General features: G+C 35.2%; 1 protein-coding gene across 2 annotated transcripts in view; it reads right to left on the reverse strand.

Moving 5' to 3' along the window:
• ALG6 (ALG6 alpha-1,3-glucosyltransferase) overlaps positions 1 to 12,958 on the reverse strand; it is a 69,783-nt gene that overhangs the window by 23,652 nt on the left and 33,173 nt on the right. For both annotated transcript variants that reach the window (XM_055364246.2, XM_055364260.1), the window contains 6 exons: positions 11,528 to 11,617; positions 9,331 to 9,419; positions 7,468 to 7,550; positions 6,738 to 6,802; positions 2,517 to 2,702; positions 1,788 to 1,923 (listed from right to left, as the gene is read on the reverse strand). In XM_055364246.2, coding sequence (XP_055220221.1) covers positions 1,788 to 1,923; positions 2,517 to 2,702; positions 6,738 to 6,802; positions 7,468 to 7,550; positions 9,331 to 9,419; positions 11,528 to 11,617 — 649 coding nt within the window. The remainder of the gene's footprint in view (positions 1 to 1,787; positions 1,924 to 2,516; positions 2,703 to 6,737; positions 6,803 to 7,467; positions 7,551 to 9,330; positions 9,420 to 11,527; positions 11,618 to 12,958) is intronic.

Here is a 12,958-nt window from a genome sequence, read left to right on the forward strand (position 1 = left end):
CACCATAATCCAGACATTCCCAAATACTTAATGGTTTTCAAAGAGCAGTGCACTATCCCTGAATACTAAAGTCATTCATCTTTGGAAATTTTTCTAAGAAATGTTTTTTCTACAATTTATAGAATACATATTACATTTGACCCATTTTTATCACACAACTGAATTTACATAGAGTAACAGAGTAACCTGCTAGCTACTAGCAATGACAAGAGCTAATTGCTAATAAATCAAAAAGTCTAAAGACATTAGCAGTTGCGCTAGGATCACTTTCAAAATTAAGTTTGTAACTACAGCTTTCCTGCTGGTGAAATCCGTTCTCTCCACAGCTGCTTGACTTACAGCTGTGCAGACTTAACATCAAAAAAGTAACTATCACTGACAACTATATCATCCCACTTTCCTCTGCTGGATCAAAGAAAATGCTTTTCAGATTTTGAAGGCAAGAAGTGAATGGAAGAGACTGGCAACACCATCAGACATGTCTGATACTCATTTTTATAATTATCATGATAAATGCCATTTCTGAAATGGAAGGTAAGGCAAATAATTAGGCAGCTTACATAGAGAGTTAAACTTTTCTTTATGTAAGTGTTAGAGGTTATATAAAGAAGAGGTTAGGAAAACAATTTTCCAAGTTCAAGTCACAGTTCTGCTACATACTAGTTATAGGAATCTTTGACCTCAGTTTTCTAATCTGTAAAGTGGAGACAATAGCTACCACAAAGCTACTGTAAAGATCGAATAAAATTACATAGAAGTGTCTGGCACCTGCTAAGTGGTGGTTATAACGATAGTGATTATTTAGATCATCACTACCATCATCCTGTTGACATACAGTCACACATTTCTGTTCCTTCACAACACCAAACTCCCATCTTAGTCGCTTTCAAAATGCTGGTTCCATCTTCCTATAAGTCTACTGAAAGATATTCTATAGAAATTTATATATTCAAAACTTAGGAAAATATGCTTTTAAAATTATTTTTAAAGGAAATGCTAGCAAATTATCTATAAATATGTTGTTTCTGTCTAACTTTATTAAAAGGCCTTTTTTGTTTCAGGAAAATGGTTTGTTTAATTTAATTACCAAATCTAAATGATCAAATTATTCACATAATAAAAGTTTAACAAGAGTGATTAAACTAGCATTAAATGAAATGAAATGAAAGATTCTCATTAAAAATTACTATGGATGAAGGTTATATATCTCATAAGAAATTATGAGATCTTCCTGAAGCAAACATGATTATTAGTTTTACAAATAATTTCCTAAGACTAAAAACAGAATATACACCAAAAAATTACACAGCTGTTAAAACTGTAGCTGAAACTTCTCATGCTGTCTTTCATTACAAACCCTATTTCATTACAAAAACATATAATTGAGTTATGGATCTGATGATGGCACGAATATTACCTATTGATGTAACATACTAAAAAATGCCACCTGAGCTAGGGGTTATACAATGGATTAAATAACTAGCAAGGTGCACACACCCTGTTGTCCCAGCTACTTGGGAGGCAAAGGCAGGAGAATCACTTGAGCCCAGGAGTTCAAGGCTGTAGTGCACCATGATTACCCCTGCGAATAGCCACTGCCCTCCAGCCTGGGCAACAGCAAGATCCTGTCTCAACCAATCAATTAATCAATCAAGCAATAACTGGCAAGGAATGATTACAGGAGGAAAGTAGCTGAAGTTCCTATTCCTTGTACCTTCTACATGAAACCCCTAAAGGTCACAGGTAAGGTACAGTAACAGAAAGGAGAGAAAAGTGTTTAAACATGCCTCGAATAATCCACGATCAACAGGGAAGAGTCTTCTTAGAACCTGCAGGGTTTGTTCCCTTTCTGTAAAGAACGGCAGCCAGCAGAGAACGAAGGAAGCCACAACAATACAAGCTAGCTTAACTAGCAACACAAACCTAAAACCAAAACAAAGGTAGGCAGTAAGATAGGGAAAGGTCAGTAATTCTGCAAAATCACCTGAGTCTCACTGAACATAATACATGCACATGTATAGTAATGCCAAATCTATGTTACCAATATAGGCTTAAGATGGGAGTGTGCTCAAATCAGAGGTAAAAAATTCACAAGAGCTAAGATGTGCACTTCAACAAAAGGACTGTTATCATCATCCTAATTAACATTTATGTTAGATGCCATTCCTATAGGAATAAGAGAGTGCATTCATGAAGAAAAATATCAAATGGGGATGTATTTCTAATAAGTATATAATGTAGTAAGCTCTAAAGTGATAAAATCCTACAGCAAAGTTCTAACTACCCAATCCACACTACCAGTAAATATACATGAATTGAAATATTTCTCTAGTTAGGAAAATTTAAAATAAAATACAGAACATGACTTAATCTCTCTCTTCCCACATACCCTACAGCCAAAATATTTATAAGAAATCACCAAAAGGCAAAGTGAAAGATCACCTTACTGCAAGTAAGTATGCCAAAAAAATTATCTGAAGTAAATTTTTGGATTCTAGTGTTTAAAAGTCACTCACCCCTTTCCTTTGAGGCCTTTTTTAAAACACTTGCCAAGTAAAAAGCAAAAAAATGGCAAGGCGTGGTAAAGTTCCATCTGTTTATAATTTATAGCTAAGCAAAATGCCAGTGACCCTAGGAGGTCGCAGTCACAAGATACTCCAAGAACACCCCACAAAGCAAAGCCAAGACTCACAGAATTATATATGTTCCTGTGTCAAGGAAATTATCTCAATAATCTTTTAAAAAGATAGAGCTTTTAAAAAGCAAATCACACAAGAGATATGCTCTATGAAATGCAAGCTCATAGCATATCTCTTATGTGATTTTAAAATAACATATACAATGAAAGCTATTTCCCAATAGAAATTCAAAGTACTGAAGTGATAAACAAACATGAAATTATGTATAACAGCATCAAATACATTAAATCTACTGCTAAGCAGCAACTGATTTGTTTTGGTTTAAAAGAGCTCTAAAGATTTAAAACATAGCTTTGTTTCTGTTAGATTACTTCACAATATTATTATAACATACCAAAATCTAGAGAATAAAACAATGTTCCAACAGCAAGTTAAAAAAAAAATTTACTGAGATCACTACACTTCTTCTATTATATATATTAATAGTATAAAGTAATATATGTACTTAATTAGCAACTAACAACATTGCTAATTAAAACAATATCACAATTAGATTTTCAGTTCAAAATGGTGAGCTAGGCACTAATGTTCACCTCCTCTCCTTCCCGAGAGACTCTTAAAATAATAAGAAAAGGAATTTAAAAGTATAAATTCAGGCCAGAAGTCGTGGCTTACACCTGTAAACCCAACACTTTGGAAGGCCAAGGCAGGAAGATTGCTTGAGCCAGGAGTTTGAGACCAGCCTCAGCAACATGGCAAAACCCCATCTCTACAAAAAAATTTTTAAATTAGCCGAGTGTGGTGGTGCAAGCCTGGAGTCCTAGTTACCCAAGAAGCTGAGGCAGGAGGACTGCTTGAGCCCAGGAAGTTGAGGCTGCAGTGAGCTATGAACATGCCACTGCACTCCAGCTTGGGCAAGAGAGCAAGAAAACAAAAACAAAGAAACAAAAAGTATAAATTCACAGCCATAAAGAGAATGGGAGGATCGGTTATAATAGATAAAGATTTCAACATATTTCTGGAAGACAGAAGTGATAACAAAAAAATAGGATGAAGGAAGCCACAGCTTAGAGTATACATAGAGGAGACTCAGGGTAGCAAGAAGCCAATCCACCCTGCAAGACCCTAGAGAACTTTGGAAACACCAAGTAGGTTACAGTCTTTGAGTAGTATGTGCAGAAGAAAACAAGAGATTAACTGAAAATCCCTAGACATAGAAGTCAAATCTTACCCCACTCCCATGCAAAGATTATCTGGCAGCCAAACATTTACCCCAAGGCAACAAAAGAGGGCATATTTTTCTGAAGAAATGAACTAAACTATCCAGTGTAGAGGTTAGCACTATAATGCAAACCCCTCCACATTCTGACATTTAAGCATCTCAATGCGTGGTGGTCAGCTTGCTCCCCACTTATCCTATAGTGGACCAATGATATATAGAAGTCACATGCAGGTGCTCTTGCCTTATTCTTAAATAAAAATAGATACACTAGCATAAAATAAACATTTATAGAAAACCTATGACAGAAAAAGAATCGAAATGAAAGGGAAACTAAATGACCGTGAAAGAATTAAAATCACTCAGGGAACAGTAGTGAACTTTACCAAAAAAAACAAAAAGTAGTAAATTCTAATTAGAAATTAAAAACATACCTAACAATACAAATGAAATTCGATAGAAGTGTTGGGGATAAACTCAAGATAACCCAACCCATAAAACAAAAGACAAAGGGATGCAAAAGATCTAACATCTGACTAATAGGCTCAAGAAAGAAAAAAGTGAGAAAATCATCAAAGAAATAATATAACAGAATTTAGCAGAACAGAAAGAACATGAGTCTTCAAAACGTATATACAGTATATACGTATATACAGTTTGGATATCCAAAACAATTGTGAAAAACACCTATGTCTAAACAAATCACTGTAAAATTTCAGAACCACAAAAATAAATTATAAAAATGGTAATAATAGCAACAAATGCCTATATAATGCTTAGTGTCTCCCAGGAACTGTCTTAAGTGCTTTACAAATATTAATTCATTTAATTATCACACTAAGCTTACAAAGTCAGGGTTTCTATTATCCACATTTTGCAAATGAGAAAAGTACATAATGGTTAAAAAATGTGGCCTTACAGCTAGGCGCAGTGGCTCACACCTATAATCCCAGCACTCTGGGAGGCCAAGGTGGGTGGATCACTTGAGGTCAGGAGTTTGAGACCTGTCTGGCCAACATAGTGAAACCCTGTCTCTACTACAAATACAAAAATTAACAGGGTGTGGTGGCACATGCCTATAATCCCAGCTACTTAGGAGGCTGAGGCAGGAGTATCGTTTGAACCCAGGAGGCAGAGGTTGCAGCGAGCCAAAATCACGCCATTGCATTCCAGCATGGGGGACAAGTGCGAAACTCCAAAACTCCGTCTCAAAAGAAAAAAATGTATCCTTACAAGATAACATATGCCTGAAAGCCTTCAGAGTTTAACTCAAATCACAGGGGACATACTACTACAAATTTTCCAGAATGGCTAAATCGAAAACCATTGACAGTTGGTCAAGATGTAGAGCATCTGGAACTCTTACACCATTGTTATGAGAGTCTTAATTGGTACATGCTGCTAAAAACAATTTGGGATTATCTAAAAATGGACATGTGCACACTCTATAACTCAACAATTCCACTCATAAGAGGAATGTTTATATATGCACAAGGAGATATTTATAAGATGTTCACGGCAGCATTATTCGTCATGGCCCAAACTGGGAAACAACCCAAATTACTCTCTCAGTGATAGAATTACATGTATTCATGCAATAGAATATCGTAAAGCAATGAAAGTGAACACTGAATTCACTTTCATAGTTTTTAAACAAACTGCAGCTACACACAACTACATGAATACATCTCATAAACAAAATGTTCAGCCCAAAACATCAAACACAAAAGAATACTTACTATGCTGTCCCTTTCATATAAAATTCAAAAAAGGGGAAAACTATAGCATTAGTAGTTAGTTCAGGGGTACCATTGGGAAAGGAGGAGGGAGAAGGATGGGGAGGTGTACAAGGGTAGTTTTTGGATACTAGTAATGTTCTATTTCTTGTCATGAGTGGTAGTTTGCCAACTCACTGAGCTGCACATTTATATTTTGCAGAGTTTTCTGCATGACTGTCACATTTCAAAGTAAATATAGTTTTAAAACTCTGGTAGATAATATTTTTTCCTTTTCTATCACTGTTCTTGATATTATCAGAGTATTTGATAGCCATGATCCCATAAACAATGTCAAAATTTTTAAAAAACTAAATTAGTAAAGTGGACAGAATATAAAATATATGATAAAAACAACTACAGACTTGAATATCTTTTTATTTGTAAGTCCTTTGACAGATATACCTATTAGTGTTATTATAACTAAAACAAGATTGGCATCAAAAGGAAAAGCTATTAATTAAATAATCATGTTGCTGTGTAATGTCGTCCTTTTTTCCTTTAAGAGAGATGGAGACAGGTAATAACATTCAATATATTATAAGACAAATTAGATAGATATATACAGATTTTTATCAATTTATTCTCATCTAAGCTTTGTTTGTTTGAATGTTCCTTATTTTAGGCATCAAAAAAATACACATATAAAAGCCATATTTTGATTATCAGTTTTAGTTTCCTGAAGCTTCTAGCTACTACTATCTGATAGAAAAAAAATTTTAAAACTCATAAAACTGTAAGATCATTCTCCTTTTTTCATGTCAGATAACATTTACAAAGGATAGAAGACATGTTACACTTTAGAATTACTAGAGTATAACCATACTTGGCACTCTTTTTCCAACACCCCAGAAAGAGCTAATCATTTATCAACATTTTGTTCCCAATCAAACAACATGAAAAAACAATTCTACTTTTAATAAATCTGTACTTTACCTTTCAAATAAAAGCTTAGTGACGAGATTCTTTTATATTATTGTGAAATAGTTTATATAAGCAAGCACTCTATCAAATAAGACATTACTAGACGACAGCAATGTACACAATGTGAGTCTAGATTTCACAATATGCAACTGACTTCATTTCTACATTAGTAAAGGATACTGAAAATGTCCATAGTCTATAAGAATAAGGCCTGGATACAGCAAGATGCATAATGCATTAGCAATCTGTAAAGAAAAATATTGTGAGATAAGAAAGTAATCTGTTACACAAATCAAGCAGGGTAAAAGTGTGGTTTTTATCTAACACAGTAGCAAATGTTCCCCTTTTCCAGAGGTGTCACACTTTCTTTTCATAAAATATTCAATTTTTATAAAACAACTCTTTAGACAATGAAGTTTTCATGGAGGTGACATTGGATACTTCCATAAAAAGGAAAAACAAAACCACTAAAAGGTTTTGTCAGAGGAAGTACTTTCAGATACACAAATTGGAGAAGTCAATCTAATGTTAACCTATCTAAAATGACCAAAAATAATATTTGATAACTATGAATTAAGAATATACAACAACTTTTCAAAATGCCTTTCAGTTTGGTCAATCTCACAAGCCAGCTCAAAATTCAGCTTTACCAGTAAAGTAACAAATTCAGCAAGGCATGTAGTTCAACAGTACATAACTTCCAAAATTCAGTGTATCTTAGTAGTACACTAAAATAATTAATTACTGTAAGATAAGTTGATGTTTTTGAAGTGAAAATTGATAGAAGATACAATATTCCTAATCACTCTCTTTCCAAAAGTATGGCTTCTCTAAGGTCTATACTTAATAGTTAGACTAATAAAGAATACATTTCAGAGACGAACTGTCAGGCTGCTTGAACAAAACCTACCTTTTTCTTAGTTGAGATTTCTTTTAAGCAACAACAGTACAAAACCACTGCAGGTATGTAAATCAGCAGATCAGCAATTAAAACTGAAAACACAAGTAAATAACTTTAAACATGAGTCCATCAGGATTTACAGCTACCCATTAACTGCCTCCCTTCCTCCAACATTGAGAATTCATTAACACAAGGTTCTTGCCCCACTATGGACAAGTCCTTTACACAGTCAGCACTTTTCAATCCCTTCACCTGTGACTAATTTCAATTGCTTTATTGCAAAGGAGTCTCTTAATTTTCTCTAACAAATTCACACATTTAATCAATCAGATGTATCTAACATTCTCTCTTTGCTCTAACTTGGACTTAAAAATATTCAAAGCAAGGAAATATTTTTTCCTCAATCTATATACTCTAAATTTTCTAGTATAAAGAATAACTGAAATGTAGTGATGTTTAAGAAAATCTTTTTTAAATGTTGGTCTTTATTGAAAAAATATAAACTTTTGCTAATTAATGCATATAAAGAGCTTGAGAAACCCCGGTGAGGAGAAAACTGAAAAAAAAATCCTAAAAAAAGAAAAGCAATTCATAATTTTGAACATGCAGTCCTTTAGAACAAAGAAAAATAAATACATAAGTTCTTCAAATGTATAACATAGCTGTCTAAAGAGCTTATTTTTTTCTTATATCTCACTTAGTGTCAAGAAAAAGGTGACAGTAAACTATCAATCTATCAACTGAAATCTATCAATATGTTCAGCTCCAGATGCCACATTAAAGATGACACTGACAAACTGGAACACACCCAAAAGAGTGGTCAGAGTCCTCAAAACCATAATCACATTCAACAAATTGCTCATCTAAGGAATAGCTGAAGTATATAGGAATCTTTAACTTAGAGAAGAGGTGACTTCAAATTCCTGTAGGATGTTAGGGATACAAGGGATCAGACTTGTTCTCTGTAACCCTAGAAAACATAATCTGTAATGACTGGTGGAAGCTCAATTTAGAAAGGTAATTTTTAATGACTGGAGCTCTCTGAAAACAGAATAGACTGTCTCTAAAGGTTGTGAGTTCCCTGCAAGTATGGATATTGGTTCAGAAGCCAAATAATCACATGGTGAGTATGTGGTTCAGAAAGGATTAAAGCATTGGAGAGGGAAGGGCAGTGGTGTGGGAGAGGGAAAGACAGGAAAAACAGGTTATCTCTTGGGCCTAAGATTCCATGACTGGATGAATTGTAAGGAGAACAAACTCTGACTACATTTAGTCTAATTAAGGAAAAGGACTGGGCTTTTAAAGCATTAAAGCATAAGTCATGTAAAGCTTAAAGATTAAAGAAATCTAAGCTTATTACTTTCAAGCGCCTACAACAGCACACACACATGCTCAATAAACATTTGTTGTGTGGATTATTTAATTTAGAAACTGCACAACAATACAATGTATAAGATGACAACTGCAAGGTTTGCTTTAAGAAAAAATGAAAGAGATTTAGAATTAGGATATTAAAGCAGCACCCTAAAAAACTAAAGATTCAATTTATAGCTATCTTGCTTCATTTAACTGTGCCTCAGTTTCCTCAGCTTAAAATAAGAATAATAGTATTTACCTCATTTAGGTGTTCAAAGAATTAAGTCAGATAAAAAATGTAAAGCACCCAGAATTATTCCTTTCTACTCTTTCATGTTTTAGCTTACATATACATTTGGTCTTGGATCATGTATACAAATATGTATATTTGTAAATATATGTGTATGTGTAATTGCACAATTTTAAAGTCAGTAAGAACAATAATAGTACCTTTACCAGTTTGTCCAAAATTTTTAAAAAATCAAATTTTACATTCACTACCCATTGCTCTTTTACCTGTTGTACGCATGAAGAGCTTATGTGCCTGACTCTCATATCCACGTGATGTATGGAGAGCAATCCAGTCTGGATTTATAAACTTTGCCCTGCAAATCAAAGCATATATAGATACTTCATTCCTCGTCACTTTTAGCAATAAAGATATTGAAGGATGTACGAATTTATTAATATTTTGAGAACTGGCCATTTCTCTTATAAAGCAACAGAGTCAATGCTTAAGTTTTACTCTTTTTATTTAATCATGTGAAACTGACTTAAGCTATAAAACAGCATCTACATTGCTTACCTTCCAACAAAACTATGTAAGGTATAACTACAAGCCCTATCTTCACAGTTCTTCCAGTGTAAAAACAATCTGGCGTGTCACATTTCATTTACTAAACACATACTTTATAAAAAGCAATATGCTAGTGTTGACCAGAGAGGATCATCTTTACAATTTATAATATTTTAGTTATCATAACAATTGGCTACAATAAACAGCTATAATAATCATAAATCACTGCATAAAACTAAACACAATTGTTAAATGAAATTTTCAACCATATTACAATTACCCTGAATACTATAATGATGATGTTTGGGAGTTTATTTTCAATCCATGAAGCTTATTTTTGCAAATATTAAATACACTCATAACGACACCGCATAACGACATTTCAGTCAACAATGGACCATATGTAGGACAATGATCCCATAAGATTATACTACCATATTTTTACTCTAGCTATGTGTTGATATGTTTAAATATACAAATACCATTGTGTTACAACTGCCTACAGTATTCACTACAGTGACATGCTGTACAGGTTTGTAGCCTAGGAACAATAGGCTATGCTATACAGCCTAAATATAGTAGGCTATACCATTTTGCCTACTAAAGTACCCGCTATGATGTTTGCACAATGATGAAATCACCTAACCACACATTTCTCAGAATGTATCCCCATCGTGAAGTGATACAGGGCTGTAAAGTAGAAATTAAACAAGGAAGATGAGTTCACGAGATATTGTGAAGAGGTTCCTCAAATTTTTGCTGACACACTTCAAATCTGAGATGGAATACCACTACAGAGTAGAACTGGGTCTTTACCAAAACAGAAGTTCCTTATCTTCTATAACTATTCAATTTCTTTAAAAGGAGGAGGAATTCACATTTTGATCTTCAATCACAAATGAAACACTACAATTATTCTAGTTTCTAACTTGACAGATTAGTCGGTAACCATTTGGATCTATATTTTTCATTTACTTTGAGCTGTTCCAGAAAAAAAACTTTCTTATACACAACACATATTAGATATATTTCTTAGTAGTCCACACATATGGATAACATCTCCACTTCAAAACAAAACTAGGTTTTTTGCATTTCTTGCTAGATGTCCTCCAAAAAAATTATAGAAATGTTCAAACTTTGATAGTTCTTTTTTTTTTTTTTTGAGATGGAGTCTCACTCTGTTGCCCAGGATGGAATGCAGTGGCGTGATCTCAGCTCACTGCAACCTCCACCTCCTGGGTTCAAGCGATTCTTCTGCCTCAGCCTCCCTAGTAGCTGGGACTACAGGCATGTGCCACCACACCTGACTAATTTTTGTATTTTTAGTAGAGATGGGGTTTCACCATGTTAGCCAGGATGGTCTAAATCTCCTGACCTCGTGATCTGCCCGCCTCAGCCTCCCACAGTGCTGGGATTACAGGCGTGAGCCACCACTCCCAGCCAATAGTTATTTCTTAAAACCCATTTGTAATACACAATACAATAGCAGTGGCTGGGTGCGGTGGCTCATGCCTGTAATCCCAGCACTTTGGGAGGCTGAGGTGGGCAGATCACTTAAGGTCAGGAGTTTGAGACCAGCCTGGCCAACATGGTGAAACCCCGTCTCTACTAAAAATACAAACATTAGCCAGGCATGGTGGCGGGCACCTGTACTCCCAGCTACTCAGGAGGCTGAGGCAAGAGAATCACTTGAGCCTGGAAGGTGGAGGTTGCAGTAAGCCGAGATTGTACCACTGCACTCCAGCCTGGGCGATGGAGTGAGACTTCATCTCCAAAAAAAAAAAAAAAAAAAAAAAAAAAAAAAATAGCAGCTACAAGCAATCTCTCCTCTAGTCAAGAAAGCCCCATCACACTGCTTCTTACTAAATCTGCCAAGGGCATAAAAATTTAGAGTTACATTAAGAAAGAAAAACTTACACATATGCACACAGGAGACTATGATAAGCTGTAAGAGGTGGGTAATCCAATCCCCAATACTGTAAATTGTTATCACTGCTGTTAAAATACCTGAAAAAGAAAAAAAGAAGAAAGCACCATTCCGTTAATCAATATTCAAGAAGTAGACTTATAATTTAACATTGCACCTCACTTATCTAAGCTTAATAACGTAATTTACTAATTATTAAGCTATTAATAATTAAGCCATGTCAATAGACACAAACCAGGACTCTCCTAGGCAAACTGGGATTTACTGTCATCCTATTATTAGTAGACTTCATCAATGACTAACACTCATACAACAAAAAATATGCAACAAAAAGAACAGGATTGTTTGCAACCAATTCAACCAACATGTAACGAGAGCCTCGTTACATGCAAGGCTCTCTGAATTTTAGGAAGAAAAGTAGGTCTAATGTCCACAAATTGATAGGCTCCTCTGGTTAGCCAGAATGTGAAGGAAATATACACAACTATCATGACTTGAGAAATAAAAGTTAACATAATTTCTTAATCATATCCTTTACAACAAGGCAGCTTCTTCTTCTATTCCATTTATTTTCTCAATCATAAGAATACAACAGTGCAAGCCAAACTATATAACCCATAAATAACCATTGTTCATAAGCTTATTTCTTTTTGAGATGGAGTCTTGCTCCGTCACCTAGACTGGAGTGCAGTGGCGCAATCTCGGCTCACTGCAACTTCCGCCTCCTGGGTTTTTTTTTTTTTTAAGCGATTCTCCTGCCTCAGCCTCCTGAGTAGCTTGGATTACAGGCACCCACCACCAGGCCCGGCTAATTTTTGTATTTTTAGTAGAGACGGGGTTTCACCATGTTGGCCAGGCTGGTCTTGAACTCCTGACCTCAAGTGATCCACCCTCCTCGGCCTCCCAAAGTGCTGGGATTACAGGGGTGAGCCACCATGCCCGGCCTAACTTATTTCAAATGGGTCATAATTCCTCACTATCACAATCTCTTACTTTTTGAATTAAAAATATTTCTTTAAATTAGCATTCAACATGATCCCATCAAATAACCTATTAATCATCTTCGGAAGGTCTATTCTTAGTGTCAGTTACATAAAACATAGGTTTGTATGGAAGAGATGGGGATTAAAATTATCAAGGCATGGTAGACAGCCAAGACATCTGGGCATAGAGTACTACAGTATGGTACCAGCTGGTGGCCATTGTCCCTCCAGAAACATCCATGTGAACAATCTTGGGTTCCATGTCTGGCTGGGACTTGAAGCCAAGAAGCAGCGAGTCTAAGAATCTCTGGGTTAGTTGGAGCCCCTTTAGGCAGCTTGAATCTGGGAAACCGGGCCAGGCAAATAATGGAGACCAAAGGACCCACTTTTCTAGACAGAGATACCTGAAGACAGGCACCAATTATATCATTTCCAAAT

The sequence above is a fragment of the Gorilla gorilla genome, chromosome 1 (genome assembly GCF_029281585.2).
Source record: "Gorilla gorilla gorilla isolate KB3781 chromosome 1, NHGRI_mGorGor1-v2.1_pri, whole genome shotgun sequence".
Classification (NCBI taxonomy): Eukaryota; Metazoa; Chordata; class Mammalia; order Primates; family Hominidae; genus Gorilla; species Gorilla gorilla.